At 41.0% G+C, this 24,220-nt stretch overlaps 1 protein-coding gene across 17 annotated transcripts in view; it reads right to left on the bottom strand.

Annotated features, from left to right (window-relative positions):
- Positions 1-24,220, bottom strand: part of gramd1bb (GRAM domain containing 1Bb) — a 146,851-nt gene that overhangs the window by 59,166 nt on the left and 63,465 nt on the right. For 13 of the 17 annotated variants that reach the window (XM_074641536.1, XM_074641527.1, XM_074641529.1 and 10 more), the window contains 2 exons: positions 16,826-16,915; positions 13,276-13,302 (listed from right to left, as the gene is read on the bottom strand). In XM_074641536.1, the coding sequence (XP_074497637.1) occupies positions 13,276-13,302; positions 16,826-16,915 (117 nt within the window). Of the gene's footprint in view, positions 1-3,176; positions 3,221-8,300; positions 8,960-13,275; positions 13,303-14,421; positions 14,703-16,825; positions 16,916-24,220 lie in introns of those variants that run through there. The other 4 variants (XM_074641543.1, XM_074641537.1, XM_074641539.1 and 1 more) reach the window with 4 other exon arrangements.

Raw genomic sequence — 24,220 nt, 5'->3', positions numbered from 1 at the left:
ATGCTCTCAATTTAATCATAAACACATTAGTTGTATGGATAATATCTATCCCCAAAAGTGAAGCAAAACCATCTCGATCGCCGGTTGGTGGCTGGTTGTTAGTTTAGGAAGCGCTTGGTTTGATATGCAGCAGAGTTTTCTATAAGCAGAACATGCAATTTAAACGTCAACATCGCAGGCGCTCATGTCCATTTAATTGTGGGGAAGCAAAATTGTGATCGCGATTAATATTTGATTAATGTGCAGCCCTACCTTACACATAAAAGAATGATCCAAAGCAATCACAGAGAAAAGAAAAGAGCACTGGTATCGGATCTGTTAGCTAATATCAAAAGAGAGAAAAAGTCAGATTGGTGCATCTCTAGCTATGAACAAACATTGTGTATTTGAAGTAACACCAGTGGCTGTTTACCAAGTACTACTGACACAAAATGATGAAGCCCCAAAACTGACAAAATCTAGCAAAAGTTTATTGGACGAGACCAAAATATAACCAAATACATCAATAACTAGAACCGTTAAATAGTTAAATAATCAAAGTAAATTAATACAATTTCATTTATTTTACTCTTATATTTTTTCAACTTTTCCATTCCGCTATTTAAGCTGTGCATGTAATGTTAATCATCCAGATACAGTACGGTCACACACTTGTAACAGTAGAATTTTAGCCAGCCAGTCTATGCTATCAAATTGAGTCAAAAGAGTAATTTCTTTGCATCACCTTTGTTGCTACATCTTTTAAGAGACTGCAGCATTGATTAAAGGGACAGTTGTGAAAGGCACAAAAAGTCATTGTATATCTCCAGCCTAAACTGGAACTGTAGCTATTATGCAGTACATCAATGACTCATCACATCCATGACCCTGAGCTCCTCAAATACACAGCCGCTCTGTTCAGAAAAATGATGTCACGACGACACAGAGAGAGAGATCAGGTTCTGCTGATATCCCCACATCTAGTCCACTTCCAGTAGTGTAGGGTATACGGTACATTATAGCTGCTACCGTATCACTGCTGACACTCCTGTCTAGGGACAGAAATGTCAGAGTCACTTGAGGGAAGCTGTTTAACCAATATAAATATTTTAAATGTATTTGGTCTTTTTTGTCATATTTTTTTACAATAAAGACAAAAATGAAAACAATTGTCACAAACCCCCTTAAGGAGATTCATTTCTGCAGTTTGTATATTTTTCTTATTTCATCATCAACACCTCTTCCTCATTGTTCCTCATTACATAACTACACAACGCCAGCTCAGTCATCACGCAATTATGAAATAGCTCCGCATGACCTCATCATCAGTGAGCGTGAGATACTGTGGTGTGGAAGCCAACGTGGTCAGATGTGCTGTCGCTTAGGGGTTGTTCACTGTTGGTAACACTCAGAAGCAAACCACCGCGGGTGAGAGAATAACCCCATCTGTGTCCTCATGCTCTGTCCTCAGAGGAATCTTTGTTTAACCTTTATTTAAACAGGCAAGTTGATTACAAACACACAGCAGCTGCATAAAATAAGTCCATGTTCATTCTGTATTAGTCCAACTTTTCTGACAGGCTTGAAGGTAGAGTAAGGAAAGCTATTTTTATATTAGAGGACTCTGCTTGTAGAGTGGTGATGGGATAAGGGATTGGGGTGGAGAGATATCGACTGACCCCTCCCAGACAATCCCTCCATCTAGTCACTCAGGGCTGTTGCCACAGAGACGACCCTGCCATCATTGAAGCCGGGAGCAGTCCAGCCTGCCCGCTTCAGGGCCAAATGCAGACCTTGCCTAATGTTTTCAGTCAGACATACAGAAGTAGACAGGGGAAAACACAATGCAGAAGCACACACATACACACACACTGACTTAACATTTGCTTACCACTGGTTGCTATGCCATTATCACCCACAAGGCCTTCAAGGACGGCACTTGAGCTATTTCGAGCTTCACAAATGATCCACGTCACTCACTGTGACAAAGCTACAATCACCACAGCAAGGCCTCGGACTTTAAAAACACCTCAACTTCGCAGGGATCGAATCTGCAAAGCTAATGTCATGAATCACAATCACAAAGAGCCTTCGTTGTGAATGAAAACCTGAAACCCTGGATTACATCAACAAGGTCAAATATTGTAGAGAGGGATTGTTCTCTAATGTCCTCAGATAACAACAAACCTTAGCTCTGTCTTATAAAACTCCTCAGGTAGTCCAATAGATGCTATTCAAGTTTATGATATCTACCAATCTGGCACTAAGAGGACACGAATGCACACCTTTGGGACATTATATCTGACATTTGATCTTGTATTCTTCACCAGATCTTTAGTACCTGATAGTGTTGTGAACAATATCGAAGTATCGATACATATCGATACTGAATATTTTAAACGGTTTCAATACTCATTTTCCTCAGTATCAATACAGTATCATGGGCACCAGCTGCACTTTCTGTTCTCTCTTCTCTCCAACAGCGAGTTGACACACAAAATGCTATTTATCTTTTAATAAAAATCTATCGTGCATCTATCGTGGCAACACCACTACCTGACTACATTTCCGCTGTAAAATCTGCGGTCTGCCCATTTTTTGTTATGTTTTTTCACCTCAAATCACAGCAGAGACTTCTACCAGTTCCTCTACAGTCTTGCCCTTACAGCAGTACTCGGTGTGGTTATATTTTAGACTACAGACAGGCCATATTGGAACCAAAATGACTCTCGTGTCCCCACCTCTAACCCCGCGGTGCTCCTGCAGAGGACAATGCTGACAGTGTTTCAGTAAGTGATGCTACAGCAGTTTTGTTCCTGGATCTCACACAATGTGAAATCTGAGGACCAGGAGAAGTGGAGAGGAAGTAGACGCAGTTGTGGGATTTAAATAAAGTATGCCACAATGAAACAGCTCCCTCTTTTGGGGTGCGTGAGTATGACACGCTCAGATGGGATGAATCACTTGACTTGAAGCCTATAGGAAACACTTTATAATGACCATCATTTATAAATGGTAAATTTATAGTTAATTAAAATCAGTTACTAGTAATGATTATTAATATCAATTTAACATTTATAAATGAGGGTTATTATAAAGTGTTACCCCTATGGGTAATCTTTGGTTTAATGACATGAAGCCATAAAATGTCAATGCTCATGTGTGGAGTGTCTTTTGCTTGTTGAGTTATATCCTACCTTTGAGGTTTCCATATCAGTTTCTTCCACTTCTTTTGCTTGGCCTATTAGTGAGGGTAGAGAAGAGTGAATGAGAGGTTTTGGTAGGTTATCTTTTCTTTTTCATGACGTGATTGTCCTGATGGCTGTCGATGCTAACTACAATATACTGGTGTCTCACGTCTGCTACAGTTTCAAGAAGTCCCTAGATTAAAAAACAAACAGAAAAAAATCCTAATGGACTATACTTTTTGTTATATTCTGGTTATATTTCTGGTCTTCACAAAAGGTAAGAAACCTTTTATTTTGTGTTTCCTGTAGTTGGTTCAGATAACCTTTTCACTGGTACGAAAACAAAGCACACTTTCTTTCAAGAGGACCAAAAACGCGCTTTCAGTCGCCTCCGTACGGTTATTTGGTGAGTGCTCGAGTTCAAATGACAAGCCCTAACGTGGTCGTAAATATGCTCTGACATTTGCTTTTCCAATCCAGGCAATTCAAAACAAACAAGAATTGTTTGAGACTAACATTTCACACAAAATTACATGTGCATTTGTGTGTCTTTTTAGAGCGTGCACGTATAAAGTAAAGCAAAGTGTTATTGGGCTTGCATAGCGCAATCCTTTCAGCCGCCAGTGACTCAATACAGAGCGCCCACATGTACCATGAATCACTGTGATCAGAGCCCCTCAACCACTCCTCCATCTATTCAATCAATTCATTTTTTTGCTGTGGCACCTGATAATACATTTGCCTCTCCAGTCAGAGCAATTTCTTCCCACTCCTTTACCCCTGACTGAGCTTTTCCAGCGCCTATTGAGAAGTTTCTTTTGGCTGTGCAGCACCGTCTACAGATCTTATGCCTGCCAGTGAGGTAATCAAGTTTCAAATTTTCTCACAAAGAGAAATTGATTAACTGAGGAATTTCCTGTTGAGATTAAACACACAAGCATCAACATGTGTAGCTGTGTTGCTGCTTGATAGATGCAAAATAAAATGCCTTCAATATTCAGAAGCTGAAAGTGGATGTTTAAAATGTTGACCCTGGGTGCTTCCTTCTCTTGCAAACGTAGGATGCAGAGGAACAGAAGAAGCCCTAAGTAAGAATAATCCATGGCCCCTTTGGAGCAGCTAGAGGGGAAATCAATCACGTCCACTACGGTGGAAGGCAATTCAGAGGAGACAGATTACAGATTACACCACTTGATTTATGAAAACCTGAAAAACAGACCTTCCATTAAAGATGGATATGTTTCAGAAAGGCAATCTGGCACAAAGAATTGAATTTAACTGTTAAGGTCTTTGGAGTTTAGTTATTCATTTTGACAAATTGATCTAACCTACCTAAGTTTGATCCCTGTGGATATGCATCTGGATAAGAGTGCTTAATTGCAGAAAAAAGTAATGCATTAAATGTTGCTCTGCGAGATGTAGACATTTAGCGTGATCAGCAGGATTGACTTGCTGATGAACATATGTGAATTGCACCGTGAGTCACCAGTGGCACTGTGATTAGTCAGCAGTAAAGAGACATGGCCCACTCAGATGGATACAGGAGGGGCTGGACGTACATCACGGCTGGTTCTAGCCTGCTCCATATAGTCTCCGTATTCTTGCCCACATACTGGAAGTGCCTCAATTTACTACTTGGAGTGGTACAATGGATTGAATGAACTCCAGCTTCATTATCTCACAGAAATCCAACCCCCCCCCCCGCAACCAATACTCCATTAATAAGACGGTACATTAAGTGGGCTTAATGACAAATGGATTGGTATCAATTTCAGCTCCAACAGTGGACGGATATGGACAGGTCTAAATTTAGTTTAGTTCATACCATTAAATGGTATATGTGCATGGCATATCTCCAGTGAGGCAGATGTCCACCTAGCATGAAAACAAGACCTGTGTAAAGGTAAGTGGGTGCTCCGGTGACAGACTGTCTACAGACAGGGGTACTTAATGAATCACCTACAGTGAAGGACGTCAACAGCCCAAAATACAGGCCGTGAATGATAATGACTCAGCTTAAACTGGTGAAAAGCTTTGTGGAAGGTTTTTTGGACTAGATTTTATTGGAATTTGAGAATGAGCTAGAAATAGTTCCAATTAATCCATCCAAAAATTAGAGTCTGCAGATAAAGAATAGTATGTTCTGTTTTGAGCTTTATTTTGAAAATTCAGTATCTAAGGCAGTTGTTCCCAAAGTGGGTGCTGTATAGACTAGCAAGGGGTGCTGCAACATTTATTCTTTTATTTATTTGATCCCTCCTAAATAATGTTTAATCACCTCAACACTAGGCTGAGTTTACATTAGCTGCTACATTTTCAAAAATGTCAAACTGGAATACATTTAAATACGAATTTGTATACCTTAAAGGAACAGTGTGTAGGATCTGGCCGTATCTAGTGGTGATGTCGCAGACTATAACTTCTCCCGAGCGCCAAGCGTGTAGGATTGCTACTGTGGCCTATACGAAAACACGAATGGCCCTCTCTAGAACCAGTTGTTGTAAGAGCAGAGTGCGTAGAGTGTGTGTGCATGTGGCAAGTGAGTGGTGAAGCAAGAGTGAGAGAGCGGCGGCAACGGGAGCGAGTAACGGGAGCGAGTAACGTTATCGACTGCGGCCCGAGCAGGAAAAGTTAACGGTGTTTGGTTTGTCCGTTCTGGGCTACTGTAGAAACATGCCGGTGCAACATGATGGACTCCGTGAAGAGGGGACCCGCTCTCTATGTAGATATAAACGGCTCATTCTAAGGTAACAAAAACACAACAATTCTTATTTTCAGGTGATTATACACCAACGAAAACATACTTATTAATATTATATTCCATTTCTGCCAAATGATTCCCCTAAATGTTACACACTGGTCCTTTAAGTTAAGTCTTTTACCCATGAACCTCACATTTTAGAGCCATAGAATGAAAGCCCACATATTTTCACACAGTGGGTGTTTTAATACAAATGTAATAGTTAAATGGACGGTGCAGTCAGAGGAGGTGTTCAAATGCACAGGAAATGGGACTAGAGTAAAGCTCACTGGTGTTTCGCATCAAAGCTGAGAGCAGTGGAGCAGAGCACACCAGGTACTAGTGGTGGAAAGATTGGTCACAGTATTCTTATATAAGACGTATTTGTGTCATTTTTAGCTTGGAGATTGTGCTGGTGGTGGTGGTGGGTGCTGTTAACTATGAAGTTTGCTGTGGTTTTGAAGACCACAATTTGAAGAAAAGATCATGGAAAAAATCCCAATCTATTCTAGCATTTTGCAGATATTGATACTTGATCATTTGTAGAAATATAAGTGATTTAAGTTTGCATTGTAGTGGCACAATGTTTGGGTCATGTGGGGAAAACAAATCACCCAGTTGTGTCAATGGCCAATGGGTTGTGTGCTCTCCACACTCAGCCACAAGTATTTTTAAATGATGTAACCATAGACTTATATAGACAGATAAATGTTTATAGAAGGGCTGCCACTAACAATTATTTTCAGTGTTGATTATTTTCTTGATTAATCGATTAGTTGTTTGATCTATAAATGTCAGAAAATGGTGAAAAATGTTGATCAGTGTTTCCCAAAGCTCAAGATGACGTCCTCAAATGTCTTACTTTGTCCACAACTCAAAGATATTCAGTTTACTGTCATAGAGGAGTAAAGAAACCAAAAAATATTCACATTTAAGAAGCTGGAATCAGAGAATATTGATTTTTTTAAGCGATTAGCAAAATAGTTGGTCATTAATTTAATAGTTGACAACTAATCGATTAACCAGCTCTAATATATTGTAAAGAAAAAAATGATACACATTAAGCCTGACTGTATGATTGGCATTGGCACTACTTTATCACCATTTTACAAAAGGTGTGGAGCAGCGAGTCCATTTTATAGAAGGATTGTGACACAGACTCTTAAGCCGGCAATCGCTTTTTTCCATTAAAGCAAATTAGCTAATTTTATCATTGCTTCATAATAGAAATAATGAATCAAAGAGTGCTCGAGCTACTAGCACTCCCCTCGCTCCTTAATGACTATCATTCCTGATTCATGTAAGAGCTGTAGAGATAGTTATGTGAGGGTAACACAGTAATACCTGCCAGGAATATTTATCACAGAGTGGTAACCTAAAGCAGCACTAGCTAGGACCGCCCGGTATCCCCCATCGACAGCCACACTAAATCTAACCAAATTGCCCCTAATGGACCTGGGGAGCAGAGATCACAGCGGAGATTTAGGAGGCCTTGAAGCCCGCTGGAAAATCCCTTCAACTTAAATGTGTGTGTGTGTGTGTGGGGTGTATTGCAGAAACACTGACATACAGTGATTTATTCCACCACGCCCTGCATTCATCAGGTTAAGGTAAATGCATGTATACATTTTGACACATTCATCCTATTTGAATGAATTGCTGAAGAGAAGAAAAGCTGACAAAAGAGAATATTTGAACACCGAATTTGCAGAGCCAGTCTGAAACTAATATAAACCCTGCCACACCTACGAGAATAAATATAAGGAATATTTACTGCAGTTACAGCTTTTTGCACGGATTGGCAGTTCTCTATGAAGCACTAAATGTATAAAACAGCTAAACATGCACCTTTACATTATTCTTATGATGTAAAAGGCTTGTTGAATTCCTTAAACATGTCAGAATAATGTAATTGACATTTAAAAGTCAGAGAAAGCGGGTGCATTTTCGTAGCAAAGGTCAAACAAAAGGGTACAGCTGCAGAACAATAGCAGTGGAAACTAGTTAATTCAGCTGATAATCAGAGGATGATTGTCAGACAGACAATTCTGGATTATATAGTATATAATGGATTATTGAGGAGTATTTGAAAATAACCAGGGTGGGGTTTCTTATAACAGCGCAAATCAGATAGTATTAGATATATAGAGATGTGTCACGTCAACGTTTCGCCTGTCTGTGGATTTATCTCTTGTATAAAAATGTAAATCTTTACAAATACTATCAATGCTACACACTGTATTTGTTTGAAATATAAGAGGTTATTCATGTCATACATTTAGTTTCATATCAATTTCCTGCACCTTATCCATTATGCATGTTTGATCAAACTCAAGACTACAGAATAAGAAAGTGCCAGAGCTAAAGAAAAGGTAAGAGAAATCAGACCTGACCTTATGTTTGTGCATGGTGAACAGGCAGACACCATCCTGGCCTCTCTCCTGGCTCTCATGGCCTCTCCTCAATCTCTGTCCCGCTGTTTCCTTGTCAGATTGTCACTTGTCCAGCATGCTTTGTCATCACCGCCAAGCCTCATAAAATCCCCCTCGTCCTCCTCTCTTACATCCAAAAATCAGTGAGAGAAAAAAATAACGTCACCGGCTCAGAAACTTGAAGTTGCAAACAGAGGTGATACAGGCAACACTTGTTAAGCTAAAAATGCCTGTTCAGAAGCCGCAGGATGTCCAGACTGCCTGTCGCTATCCTGACACCAACGCATCTAAACCAGTGTTCTCCTCCGTGCCCACAATTCCTCACAGCTCTTATCAAACCGCCGTCTTTTCCTCCCTCTAAATCAAAAACACAGTGACTTTCAATTTTCTGTCCAGGTGGATCGCAGCCTCGCTTCCTACCGCATCACCTCACATCTGCTTCGCTGAGCCATGGATGAGCAGTTGTACGAGGGAGGATGGGTCAGGGATGCGAGCGCTCTGATTGGCTGGCCGGCCATGGTGTGTGTGTGGGAAGGTCCCTTTGGTAGGCTCCGTGCGAGCGGCTATGCTCGATAAGGGTGGTCCTTCACCTCCTTTCCTCCTCTCCCTGCTTCACCAGCCTCCCTCCCCTGCTTCACTTGCTCTGTCTCTCCTCCTCCTCCTCCTCCTCCTCCTCCTCCTCCTCTGTCTGCGCTACAAGCTGCAGGCATGCACTCGCACTCCTCGAGCAAAGCATCGCGCCGTCTTTGTGAGGAGCACAATCAGTGATGCGGTGGCTGCACGCACACATGAATATGAAGAAGGGGGAACAAATACGTCATGCATTCGTAGCATCTTGCAGACATAACTAGCCCGGCAAAGCCCATGACCCAAATTCACCAGAAAACACACTTACATCATTGTCAGCCTCATAATAACCATTTGTATGTACTAATATGATCTTGTTTGCAGCTGGAGCTGGACAGGTGTACAACTACAGGCATCATTAGGGAGGATTGCCCAGAGGAATCAGACTGCACTAAAAAAAACTAGAATAAGTTTAAACAGGACAACAATGTAAGGCTAATAAAGGGAAACAAATGAAGATGATTAGATGAAGAGATTAGCACCAAAATGACTACAACTAGTGTTAACTAAAAAACATCATTGTCAGCATCATAATAACCATGTGGATGTACTGATTGTGAGTGCAGCTGGAGCTGGACAGGTGTGCAACTACAGGCATCATTAGGGAGGAATCAGATAGCACTAATAAATCTAGAATCAGATTAGGCAGAAAACAACAATGCTGTAGTTGTACTCTAATAAAGGGAAACGAATGAAGATGATTAGATGAAGAGATTAGCACCGACTACAACTAACGTAAACTGAAAAATAAAAAACAACGAATAAGTAAAGCAAAATAAATACATTATTGCAGTTTTTGACTTGAATTCAGCCTGGATTAGAACCGGATAATAATTAAATACAATATGTTATCTGAGCCTTGCTTGGGTGAATTATGCTCGACTGTACTGATTCGTCCTTTCCTTTTTTGAAAGTCAACCGCAACAAGAGACTCATCTAACTCGTCTATTTGTGAGTATCATTTTCTCAATATGTCGGATCCTCGCTTTTCTGAGGCTCCCGCACAAAGTAAAGGGTGAGATCAGATTATGCTGACCTCCATCACTGGAAGCTAATGTCTCAAACCACAGACGATGATCGATAATCCGGCAACTGAGACGGCGGAAGAGCAATGCGGACATGAGAACAAAGGCAGAAAGTACAATGATGGGACTGTTTGGGAGAATCTCAGCAGCAGCAGCAGCAGTCTATGGTAGGTAGTCATTATGAGGACAAGATCAGCCCCTTTCACATTATTCAACTCAGCAGCCACTTATTTTATCAGCCATCGAATACATCAGAGCGTCCGTCTGCCTTGCAGACACACCGACAACAACTGACTCCAACTGACTCCAACTCTTCTTTTAAACATGCAAACTGCCAAGTGCACTTCCATCCTGCCCACTTTATCCAGCCAGAGGGCTTTTTGCATGCATTATTTACAGTTTGCTTTATAACAAACTAAGTATTGATCTTGTGCAGTTTGTGTCGCTCATGACCACTTAGGAAATACCTGCAGTGGGGTTACAAGGGGTAAAGAAACAGATTTAACATTACCTGGCTTGTAGATCCAGGAGACTATTTATGTATTATCAATATTGTAATATGAGACTACAGTCATATGGGATGCATTGATTTTAAATGTAATTTTCATTGCCTGAAAGACTGCACTACAGTTACAATTATTTGCCTGGCCATCATGTCAACAACTTCAACAATAATTTTAGATGGGTTGTATGAAGTATGTGCTCTTTTTTTGCTATGAGGAAGGAACACTGTAGGAAAATTCTAGGGCCGTCCTCAACCAAAGAATTACTTAGTCGACCAACATTCATACAATTTTGTCCACTAATTGATTAGTTGATTTAATCGACAGATCTGTGAAACCTAGTTTCTCCACAAGAGTCACACAAAAACACCATTTTAAATCTTGTGTTTACCAGAGATGTGCTCATAAGGTTCTTGGATATAAGTCATTCAGCATGGAAAAAAGCATTAAAAAATGACTAATCGACTAAATAAATCTTAGTCGACTAAGACCACAACGACCAATTAGCCAACTAATAGACTAAGAGGGGACAGCCCTAGAAAATTCAGTTGAGCTGAGTTGCCACCAGTGTGAACAGTGCAGAGACGGACTTTCACATTTTGTAAAGGATCAAGAGCAGCATAATCTAGAATTTAGCAAAACATGTGTGCATGAGCTCTCGTTTCAAAAATAGTTGTAATCATGTCACAAAATCATGGCTGTAGGTTCACACTATAAACTCAGATTAAAGGTGAGCAAATGTCTCCCTTCAGCAGCCTTCAAGTGTCAAACTCTGCACACACACATCATTCTGCACAGTCAACGTCAAACATCCATGTGAAGTCACAAAAGCAAACCACATCTTTGAGATATTGACAGATATTTTGCTAGAGCTGTAAGTGACGACAACACTCTTGATTCTCAGAAACAAAAAGAAACATCACTTAGTCTTTCTAACTAAGTGACTTTCTGACATACAGTATATCTCACTCAACATGTAGCAATTAACTCATTGTTATATGAAAGCTTGTTTTTTTCAAACTGTACAGTCCATCATCTGCAAAGTATAATATTTTTCTGACTACTTCAACACAAGATTGACACAGCTGGAGTTTAAACATTGACTTCCCCTCAATTTCCATTAAAATGCACAACTACGGGCTTGAAAGATGGTGACAACACAAACTGCGTTCAATAACCCATCCCCTGGTTGTGTGTTGGAGTACAGAGACTCCTAGTGGTTTAAACCCGGCCCGCTAGTCATCTCGCATGACTGACCACTCAGAGCATACCAAACCAGACACACACATACCAGAGTGCACACACATAAATACACCAAAATAACAATGTTCACTCAGCTTTGAAACCATGCCACACAAACACCACTTCTCTTGACTGATCACTGCACACACCACACACACACACACACACACACACACACACACACACACACACACACACACACACACTCCCGCCAAAAAGCAAAGGGCTTTCATGCATTATGGCTTCACAGCAAGCCGTGAACATCACTCCTCACAGCTACAATTTATCTTACATAATGCACAATTTGTACCACCAGACAACATTTGGGAAAAATGCCACTCATGTACACATGAAGCAAAAACATGCAAACCCACATGAACTAAATGTAGATAGAAGATGTAAATAAATACAACCAGAATAGTTAAAGAAGCATATAAATCCTTGACTTTGGATCAAGCCCCCAGGAGGAGCGCCGGGCTTTGACGCAAATTTGACGTAGTGGCCAAATGGTGGAATTACAACTTCTGTGTCCGTCACGTGATGCCATTGGGCCCAAAAAGACTTTTTCCCATAGACTTACATTGGGAAAGAGATGTCTGTAATTCAGCAGATCATTTTGTACGAACACCTGAATAGCCCTTATTTAAATCATTAGGTCCTAAAGGCTGGACCGCAGGCTGGGAGGCGGGGTTAAAGGAAAAGCTACTGCGCCTGCTCTATGGGCCCAATGGATGCAGAAGATCGTTGGATGATCCAGGTAATTATCACTCAGCAGTCGAGCCATTTTGGCTTCATGGGCCAACTTTCATAGGAATGAACGGGAGCCCACCTCCAACGCTGTATCCAGTTCTCTTTATACATCCATGCTTTAGATTAGATTACATTTATTGAAACCAAGCATCAGGAAGATGTCCTAAATGTTTTGTAAGTTATGAACTGTGGTACTAAATCGATGCATATTCAAGTTCTCCTCCACCAAGTTTAAGCATGGAGGACCAGCTATTCATAAAATGTTCCCACATTTCTCCCTAGACTAAAACCATCATTACCTATCACTCACCTTTTTCAGCTTGTGCCTTGAACCCCTTTGCTTCAGGACTGGCACAGTGTCGCTTGTGGCAGCAAAGCCTTCGCACCCTGAAGGATACAGTGTCTGTGCCCACAGTGTGTGTCCACAGTGCTGACCTGCCACGGGCTGGCTAGCTAAAAGACTAAAATGCTCCACAATAGTGTCCAACTCATAAAGCCCTGTTTGTGTCTGGCGTTGTTTGTCCAATAAAAGCAAACAATGGCATTCCATGGCTTGCAACTGTATTCACTGCAGGCCTCGCCAAATGTAAAGCGCATTCAGACACCTTGGTTGGCGGACAAAGCCGCGAATCTGTGTCACATGTGGGGTGGGCGGGCCGGGGCAAATGGGGTGACACTGACAGCGAGGTCAGTCCCACACTGTATCTCTGCTCCGTGAGCCCGCCGGCACACGATGCATGCTCACATCCTCCTATAGGTAAAGGAAGAGTAGTCGGGAAGTAGACTTACCTGATTTTGTCCGCTGCACTGTCAGATCTGCAGAGGAAAAGAGAGGAGAGACAATTCAGTCCCCTGCTACTGATCTCAGTTCAGTTTTAATTCACTGTAGTTTATAAACTGCATTGCTACTTCAAATATCCCTAATAATAGTAATAATATATTTTTTTAATTTAATTTTTATTTCAGCTGCAGCTGATATAGAACGCTGAATGGTTTAGGGCCAAAATACATTTCTGATCTGCTGCTCTGTTATGAAACGTCCAACTTCAGAGAAGCAGCATTCAGTTTTTATGCACCGCAAATCTGGAGCAAACTCCCAGAAAACTTGAGATCTGCTCCAACTTGGGACTATTTATTCATAGTTGGCAATGCATTGTAGCTGCACTGTAAATACTATTCTGTCTTATTCTATTTTATCTTACTTTCTTTCAAAATTCTATTTGACTAATTTGTACATTCTTGCATTGCCTTGTGTTTCTTTTATATCTTGTCTTAATGTCTTTATTGTATGTTATGTAAAGCGCTTCGTATTACCTTGTTGTTGAAAGGTGCTATACAAATAAACTTGCCTTGCTAATACCAGCCAACTAGGGGTGGGGGTTGAAGTAAAGTTTCACTGCACAGTAGTTATATAAATATAAACTCTACACTGCGATGGCATGTCTCAGTGTGTCATCCTGATTCACAACTCACAATCATGTGCTGCGTCATCTTCACCGATGAGTCATATTACACTGTCTCAGCAAAGTCACACTGTGATATTACATAACCCTATCTGCAGTTATAGTGGGGGAGTTGAACTTGGCAGAAGCTTCAGATGCAAATACATCAAAATGACAGCAAACGAGCAAACTTGTCCTCACGTCATCATCCGAATTGCAGCGGTCTCTCTGCCTGAACCAACGCGGATGCCCTGATAATCTGGCAGAAGCAGCTACAATCACAGCTAGTGGTACATATATTAGCCGGCAGCCTGCTGTCACTTCCCCAGAAAAATGCAGCTGCACAAAGCACACTGAGCAAACTGCAGCACACAAACAGAAACAGACGCAGTAAGAGCAAAACAAGGCTGACGGACACGGAGGCGGCGAGAAGGGGTGAGAGTTGCGGCGAGGCAGCGGTGCAGCCTCCAGGCAGAGATGCAGCTGTTTTTACCTGCAGAGGAGACATGACATTCCGTGCCCTCTAAAGCCGGCTACAGAACGCTGCTCTCCCTGCAGCTGCTGCAGACGCCCGTCACTAGCTATCACCAGCACAGCAAAGAGAAGAGCAGCCAGAAATCCCATAGGTTTGACAGGTACTGTTCCTAATTCGAGCAAGTGGAGACACTGAGCGAGAAGAGAGCGCGGGAGGCAGAGCCGGAGCCAGAGCCAGAGAGAGAAACGAGGAGAAGAGTGCAGGACGGAGAGAAAGAGTGGAGGTGTAGTGAACGGCAGACAGAGCCGAAGGCAGCTCAGTGGGTGGTTACTACGAGGCTAGACGAAGAGGATTCCTACTCATTTTCTGTTTTTATAACAACATTCCTACACCATTTTTTAGGGGGATAAATTATGTATTCCCAGTGTTAACGCCTGCATGATGACAAAATCAGCAGCAGCATCTTCTCTGTGCAGCCAGTACTTATTTAACCACACGTGTATTTTGCAGATGCTGAAAAAAGTTACTTTTGCATCACCAAAAGCATTCAAATTAGTCAGAGTAACAGAAGAAACTTTGGTGTATTCCTGTATTTTCTTGCCTTGAGTTTTTTGTAAGAGGCTGTGGTTATCTGATATGACTTTAAACTTCCCTGCTAGGGCTACACACCTAAAAATTGGCAAGCTCAGCACCTCTGCCTGGTGCTGAAAACTGTTATATTTGGCTGAGATTTGGCGTACAGGTTGTCCAGGATAATGCACAAGGCAAAAGCAGGCAATTAGAACGCCGTTCTTGCTTTTGGTGTGTCATTTGTATGCCATGTAGTCTGTACTGACTGCAATGTAAACGAATGTATGTTTATTACTTAGTTTACGTACTTATTTTGAGCCCAACCATAATGTTTTTCCTAAACCTAGACCTGAACCGTAGTTTTGTTGTGTGGTGTACAAATGACACGCGAAAAGCCTAAAATGCGTCCTCATGACACGCGTAATGTCCTTGTAATACTGTGTCTTTAATATGCCTTCCCGTGAGATCGGGGTGCCATTTGATACATATTTCTAGTAAAACATTGTTTGACTGCGTTTAGGTGCTCGTGGTCAAATCTAACATCTGGGAGCCTTATGTTGGATGCTAAACAGCATTACTTAAAAAATCATCTTGCTAAAAAACAAATCCAAAAGACAGAAACTAATCACAGACAGCCAACCCTGAAAATCAGGTTGCAGGACGAGCAAGAACAAAGAAAAAATAACTCTCACTAATCTACTCTTCCTACTCTGTTTCATAACTCTATTTCAGGCCAAAGAGACCATATAAAAAGTTCAGCAATGCAGATGGTTCTACTTTAGTGACACATCGTCTTCCTAATCTCCTGGTAGGCAAGAAATCGCTCACTGAGTTTCCTCCTGGCTGCAGGGCTTTACTTGAGGGATAAAGTATGAAACTGCACATCACATCCCAGGCCACCAGGCAGTCACCCACACACACACACACACACACACACACACACACACACACACAGGCTTCTAACAGACAGGTACACACACCAGGTTCAATAACTGATTTAATGTCCAGGCCTGTCACCGGTGCTCCTGCGACAAGCGCAGCATATTCCACGATGATAAAGAGCTAATGATACTGCCTGTCTCCCAACTCAAACTGAGCTATGGGGAAGCAGAGACACCAATTACTGTAGGCGTAGTTACACATGGCCACTATTACATGACCCTTTAATAGGAAGATACCCAGAAAAAGGATTGTTGATTCACCCCTCTATATGCTCTTTTGGAGTCCTCATTAAAGTCACCGACATTACTCCATTTGCACAGGTGAGTCTCTTCCAAAAATCATGTCAGTTAAAGGCTTGAATTTGTATTTTGAAGAAAAAAGCCACAATGAAAAAAAGTCAGAAACAGGTTATGTATCAGTGATTTTGGGCACCAGTATGAAGGAAGTGCCCCCTAGTGGAGAATGCATGCAAGAAGTAGACTGATGTGGCCAGGAATTAGAGAATACATTGACATTTTGAGTTGATTGCTCATCCCAGCAGAATGAATCTACACGTGACCTGGTGAACAAGATAGACACAAAACACTGTACTGTATGTGCCCTGACTTGTCCTTGAAACCGCTGTAATATAGCTATAGAACATAGCACATATGCTTTATATACTGTATATCCAGCATTCAGTTTAATGAGTGACCACGATACAATGTTTCCTGGATTTAATCCTCTGATTTTGATTTAGTGAAATAGTGAAAATCTCTTCTAAGAATGAGGCAACACACATGTCAACACACACACACACACACACACACACACACACACACACACACACACACACACACACACACACACACACACACACACACACACACACACACACACACACACACACACACACACACACATCGCTCACCTCTCCTCTCGGATTAATGGAGTCAAGAAGCGAGTGCTGTCATCTTCATGGCTGCTATGCTGGCTGCTTTGTTGACTGCTCTGCTGGCTGCTGCACAGCACAGGAAAGAAGTGAGGCTGTCAATAATTACAGCATAATCTCATGAATCAGGGGTTTTCCTAAATTATTAGTTACTATGTAAACGGCTATGGTATATATTAACCCTGCAAACAAGAAATAGATGGTGAAAAACGTGAACAAAAACAAAGCAAGGCATGAATAGACCCTATTGTGTAAACTTGACAGATCATTTTTTACATTACATTTATTGTCAGCTGTTTTGCATAACATTATCTAAGCCCCTGCAGGGTAATAACATCAGTTTCTGTCATAAATGTCTCGCTACTGGGCCGAACATCGGCTGTCCAAGATCCTGCAAATTAAGCGTCAAATATATACGGCAACTGTCAAGTATACTGTTAATGGCAACTAGGTCTGTTTGGATAAGAGTGCTCTCCTGTTCATGCACATATCCAGTGATAACACTAGAGGGGGCTATATGATATAAGCTATGAAAAAGATAAGGATTCAGATAATAAGCAAGAGAGTTACAGAAATGTAAATGATTATATTTATAGAGAGAATCATTAACACATTCAAAAAACATGAGAAGTGGGAGATCTGTGACTGTCACTGCTCTCCAAAAAGTATGCAGAAGATCAACTTAAGATATTTGTTATTTAGTTACTTTCCCATTTAATTGTCAAAAGGTCAAAATGCAAAGGTGCACACATGAATGATATCACATAGGCTTGGCTGTCACTTTTTATTTAAATGGATGATTTCCCTATTTTAAGATTCTTCTGTCATTCCGTCCACACTTTGACATTTAAAAATAAAGCCGGTCTGTTGGGAAAGGTCTTCATTAATTCACACTAAACTCTGCAGGGTGCCCTAATCCAACTCCAACAGTAGCAATGCTTTCCACATAATGGGAGGGGAACTTGGAATGTAAATGAGTAGTGAGGCGTGAAATATAGCTGCATTCATGTTGAAAAGATGTATGTTTTCATGAACAAAATCTAAAAAGGACTTTAAAAGGTCAGAATTCAAATGCAGCATACACAGAACAATTGGTGCATTTGAGCAGGTGTGATGGATACATATGAAACAGAGTTAAAGAGGACCTATTATGCTTTTCCCCTTTCCTTTAGTGTGTTATATAGTTTTTTGTGCATGTAAAAGGTCTGCAAAGTTACAAAGCCCACACCAAAGGGAGTTACTCTTCCCCACAGAATCACTGCTCCTGAACTGACTGAAACACCTTGATTGAAGTCCTGCCTGTTCTTCTGTAACATGGTGATGTCACCACGTAATACATTTGCATAATACCTGCCTAGCAGCTAGTTTGGCACGCCCTCAAACAAAGCTAGTTAGAGCAGAGCTGGAGCGGAGTCCGAAGAGTTTGGTTTGATTGACCAATCACAGCAGTGCTGACCAGACAGAGCATTTCAGACAGAGGGTGAAAAGAGGTGCTGCAGCACAGCCGGTATGAGAAAAATAAAGTGTTTTTTGAACAGTAAAGCATGTAAACACGTTCTAGTGGAAAACCCAAATTAAAAGTATGCACCTGAAAATAAGCATGATAGGTCCTCTTTAAGATCAGTGGATTCATTCAGAAATTGCCAACTTTAAAGGGGACATATCATGCTCATTTTCAGCTTCATACTTATATTTTGGGTTTTGGTGAAGAAGGTAGTTTTCAAGCTGTGGGTGATATATTCGAATAAGCCTGGATGTGAGGTAGGAAGTGGAGCCAAATCAAAAAAGCCCACAAATAAACTGACTGGTTTTCTTGTTTCACAGTTGTGGGTTGGTAGGCACGCTAGATACCCAAATGTATGTGCACAAGCACTGAAAAAGGGAGTTTTTCATGATATGTCCCCCTTTAAACCACCGCATGTCAGCCTACATTGTGGAATATCACTTGAGCTCCACTCCCTCGTATCTTAGCTCGTGCCTCCTCTGCAGCAGGTGCAGTGTGTCTGCAAGCTGTTCTCTCAGAGGGACGACATATGTGCTGTAAAAGCAGATGTGTTTGTTCGGGTTTATGCAAGTGTTTATACCGGTATCCTTTTCCCCTTTAGTGCATGCTCTTTTGAAATCCCGAGGACAGAAAGTTGACATGGCATGGGCCGCGACTGAATTATTCATTACTCATACACAATACATGGATGGAACATGCGCATTGAACATGACAGCAAGTAACAAAATACGGTAAATTTTAAGACAGAGTTGCAAGGACTATCATCTACAGTACACAGTAAAACAGTGTAATGATGCATTATTTTGGATTTTTTTTCCAATATAGAGTGCACAACACAGCTGCTCTGTGCTCGCAGAATCAAACCCACTTATTTTAGATGATTTAGATTATATTTGCATATTTTGAAGCGTCTTCCCATTATCTTAGCCACATGGTCTTTAAACATTTGATTGTTATTGGTGTAATATTGTAAGTTGGAAGTATCTATCGTGTTTACTGTAGTTTAAAATGCAATCAGAAGCAGTAACAGAGTTATCTTACTTGATGCTAATGCTAAATTTTAAGGTGATGGATGGTACCTTGTCACTCGCTCCGATCTATGACAGTAGTCAGAGAATTAGCATTACACACAGATGCTTTTCTCATTCACTACCAACATAAAAGTTAAATTGCTGATAATTATGAACCAACGAGGTATTCAAATACATTTTCATCATCTTACTGCTGCTGGCGGACTTATTAACATTTCTTCAGTTAACGGTTCAACAGTAATTCATCCGATCCCTTGTTTTCCTAAGCTGCTTTGTGTTAGGTTGGTTGTCTGAAATATTTAAATGCTTGGATGAGGTGGAAGCAGTGAAGCCTGGTGAAAGAGACTGCACCACCTCCTCAAAATAGCCCTGCTGTTATCAGCCTGCAGAACAGCAGATTCCACTGTGTCTGCAAACTTCCACCAGTCCTAGACTCACAGTCTTGCACACGGACACACACACCTATTGTCATCACAGAAAGGAAGACAGAAACAAAGCTAAACTGACAAGATTAAGATGTTAGAGTGACACATCTAGTTACGACTATGAACACTTGACAAAGACGGATTTACTGACCAGACACCAGGCTCCACTTTGAGGTCAGAGCAGAGACAGTGAAATATCCTGATGATTTAACACCCCCAGTACAAAAGCTTTATGGATTCAAACCAGTCTGGGTGGAGAATAATAGTGGAAAGCTGAAGCTGAACTTTTAATCATTACTGTTTATCTGAAAAACAACACAACAGCATGAATTCTTATATTATTTAACCGCTTTGATGAGCAGAACACCATGTTAACATTGTTCACACTTCACCAGACTGATAAACAGACCACAAGCAGCTCACTGACTATAAATGATCTGCCATGTTTTTATATTAACTCGGAAATTACAGCAGGTTTGAGGTCACGACCCCTGAGGTAGCATGTGTGAGTACACAGAGTCAAAGGCTGTTTTCGAAACTGCATACTATACTAGTAGTACGTACTGATTTGGCCAAAATGTAGTATGTAGTATGCAGTATGCGAACAAAAGCAAAATCTCCAGTATGCCAGAAATACCCGGATGACGTACTGATTTGGAAAAATTCTCCAGTATGCATCGGACCAGTCTATCTCGCCTACTGTATCCCACAATGCAAAGCGCCGGAACAGCACAGGCTACGGGTATAAAAACAAGCAGCCAAAAGCTGCTCTTTTTTTACGTTTTCTGTAGCCATTTCAACACTAAATTCACTTCTGAACGTTTTTGAGGCGAGAAATCAACTGTATAGATTATTAATATCGGCAGTTTTACGAAGTTAGATGGCGAATCGAACATTTGTTCCACCGTTGTCGGAGTTTAGAAGCTCCACAGAATACCGTGACAGCCAGCGAGCGCCTGCCCGGGTCGCTGCCAGCAAGCCGGGTAGTCACGCTCAGAGACCGCTATGAGCTGCTGGAGCTCTCTAGAGACCGGTCTGTAGACGAGAGGCTTTGATTTCCTTGTTGACGGATAGTTTGTTTAAATATCACAACACAGATGTCCATTATAAATTAACAGGAACCTGTGTTTATTTGCCTTTTTTCGAGTTAAAAAGCTCCACAATCGCCCGCGGGCGTAGCTCGCTGGAGAGCCGGCCAGTGACGCTCACAGAGCGGCTGCAGAGCAGCAGAGTGGCGAGAGAAGATGAGAGGAGAGGAAGAGGAGAGAGAAGAGGAGAGGGAAAGAGCAGCTTCTGACGGGGCAGAGAGGTTCCTGATGAGACAACATGACACTTTTTTAACATTTCTCTAATATCTGGAGGGAGATCAGTCCTTTTGCTGTAACTGAAAAAGCAGTTTGAGTAAAGTAAATGTTGTGGATGAATGTTTTATATTTCCCGTCTCTCCTCGTTGATGATCCTGTTTGTCGGACTTCTTTATGAGCTGTCAGAATAAATAGTTTAAACCTGCAGTATCTTATAAAGTAAACAAGCACAACATAAACAACAAAATCAAAGTTGTATTTTTTGATAATATTGTAATAGTGGTACAAGTTAGTTTTTTTGTCCTGTGCTTTAAGAGCTGGTTTGAAGGCTTAAGCCTCGTCTAGCATACTGCTAAATACATCACTTTAACTGTCACATACTGCATACTACTGAGGAACGCAGTATGCAGTATGTACTGCATACTGCATACTGCGCTCCTCAGTAGTATGCAGTATGCGGTTTCGAAAACAGCCAAAGTGCTGGGCAGCCATGAGTGTCATCCTTGCTGGAGGAAAGGATCCAGTGTCCAGTTAAAGGTATAATATGTAACCGTTGACGGTTGCTGTTTGTAAACACACTCCTCCTCGGCTCTACGAGCGAGCGAGCGAGGGAGAGAGAGAGGAGAAGAAGAGAGAGAGAGAGAGAGAGAGAGAGAGAGAGAGAGAGAGAGAGAGAGAGAGAGAGAGAGAGATAGAGAGAGAGCAGCGATGGTGGAGCGAGCTATAGAGTGACTGAAGAGAGAGAGCAGCGTTACTGAGAACAAAGTAGGGGTGTAACGATATGTTTTTACAACGATATGTATCACTTTCCGTGGTTACGATACGAACGACTCAAGGGCGATATTTGGATCATCTAGAGTGATGCGATATGATACGATTCAATGACTTGAAATCGATACAGTAACTTTTTTTTGCCAAAAACTCAATCAGTGAGAGTGTGAAATAAATAGCTGGATACTGGACAGTGTAGGTCAGGATTACTCAAAGTTTTTCTTGTAAGGAAATCAGGGATTAATTACTTACAGATATAAACAAGTAAACCCTCCCATCATAATCACAACAATTAATTGTAATCAACAATTGTAATTACGCATATGCTTACTGCCATTTGTACTCTTAGAACTATTTGTATTCTAAAACGTTTTAACTTAAATACTTCAGACCTGTTTCATAGTGATGAATAGAAACACTTTTCAATTTGAATCATGTTAATGCCAATGTCCTAATGAATCCAGACATTTAAAATGATCAATATAATGCTGACTTTCAGTAAGTGCTTCAACTTTAAAACACTGAACATATTGCTCCTTATTCAAATTATTGGCAGAAAGCTCTGAACAAATCATAACAATTATAACAGTGTTGCAAAACACATCATAGTAATTAAGCCTATTACTTCAGACAATTTTGATTGGAATATCTGCATTAGAGTGAGTGAAGTGACTGTGTCCCAATCACATCAGAGTTTCTATTGGCCCAAAGCTAACATGGGTGGGAGTATTGGACACAATATGCTAGTTGTATTAGTGCAAATAGTCCACATCTGCAGATATGCACTTTTTAATGATACGGCACAATTTTATAATTTATAGCAAATTATTTTCACGGGACCCCTGGCAGAGTGCCACAGACCCATGTGGGTCCCTGGACCCCACTTTGAGAATCACTGGTTAAGACCTCTCAGGTCATCTGGGACAGATTTGCTTACCGTCTCCAGAGTCCTCACATATCTGCAACTTTCAGGTCTTTTAAATTTAAAAGTTTTCTGATGCCACTGCCTTTTATCAAATCAAAGTTGGGTCTGCTAATGTAGCTGTAGCTGCACTATAGTTTGTATTCCCTTGTTTATTCTGTTTCATACCATTTTAGCTTATTTAGCAGTTACTATAAAGGCGAGCACTTTGAATTGTTGTTGAGGTGCTCCATAAATAAACTTGACCTGCCGTGCGTTGCTGCAGGTGCAGCTCATGTTAGAACAATGGGAGTTATTTATTTTTTTCTCTTGCTCCCCTATCCTCTACACATAAAAGGAAACATATCTGTATGTGTATGTACACATATATGTGTGTAGCTATATGTCTTCATAATTAAAAAATATTCTGCATAACAACAGAGCCAATGTGCATTCATGAAGTGCCTCAGCTAAATAAAGTGGCCAGAAGCTGCTATATTTATTTCCACAATAGCACTATTTTTGGAACAGTACTCCATTAAATATGAGGTTGTCAAAACAAAAAAACTGCCCACAAGGCAACAATAATAAATGAATGTGGGCAACAGTGTTGATTATCTATGAGAACATGGTGTACAGCAGCACACTGTGTCCTCAAAACTTAACATGACAAAGCCTTTGTACATAATGAAGTGAAGATAAACATTAAGATCTGGATTATTCATGTCACTCCCACACTGCTTTAAGCCTGTAGTTTTTTTCATACATGCAGCTCGTAACAAGCAGCAGATTGAGGAGGAGTCATGTCGTCTTAACGCCGCCACAGTGTGGTGTTAAGCTGAGGAGCGCTCTTTACAACAGTCCACATTACACCCCGAGGGTGAGCCGAGCTGTACTCATGATGCGCTGGATAATGACAGTATTTCACACTCAGTGATGCTGTCGGGGGTTATGCCCTCACACGCCTCTGGAGGGATGATGTCTTCCAGTCAGATAAAGATAACACATTGATGGAGTGAGTAATGAAGTGGTTCCTGTCTGCCATCTGTTACCGGTAATAACTATGAGGACACAGCAAAGACAGCGAACACAAGGAGAAATAACTACCAGACATTCAATTTATAATCTTAAATAACTGACGTTATAGATTGTGAAAAGATGACATTATGTGCCAAGATTGATAAAATCAATTATCCTGTGACTAGTTTGATGAAGCAAGCAGAAGGTTGGCGCATGAATTCTGCAAATGGTAGACAAATTGTTCAGGTTGACTCTATTTTAACATCACTGCAACACAATAACAACTCTCACTACTCCAAACTCTCAGGTAAAATAACAATCATGACTTACGCAATCATTCCTAAGCGTAAACATACAAACAAATGCTCTAAGGTAAAAGTTTTATCTAATACCAGAACTGAGTTCTTTTGGTTTACTA

Source organism: Sebastes fasciatus, chromosome 7, assembly GCF_043250625.1.
Source record: "Sebastes fasciatus isolate fSebFas1 chromosome 7, fSebFas1.pri, whole genome shotgun sequence".
Lineage (NCBI taxonomy): Eukaryota > Metazoa > Chordata > Actinopteri > Perciformes > Sebastidae > Sebastes > Sebastes fasciatus.
The sequence above is the reverse complement of the archived record's forward strand: the minus strand, read 5'-3'. Positions and strand labels throughout refer to the sequence as shown.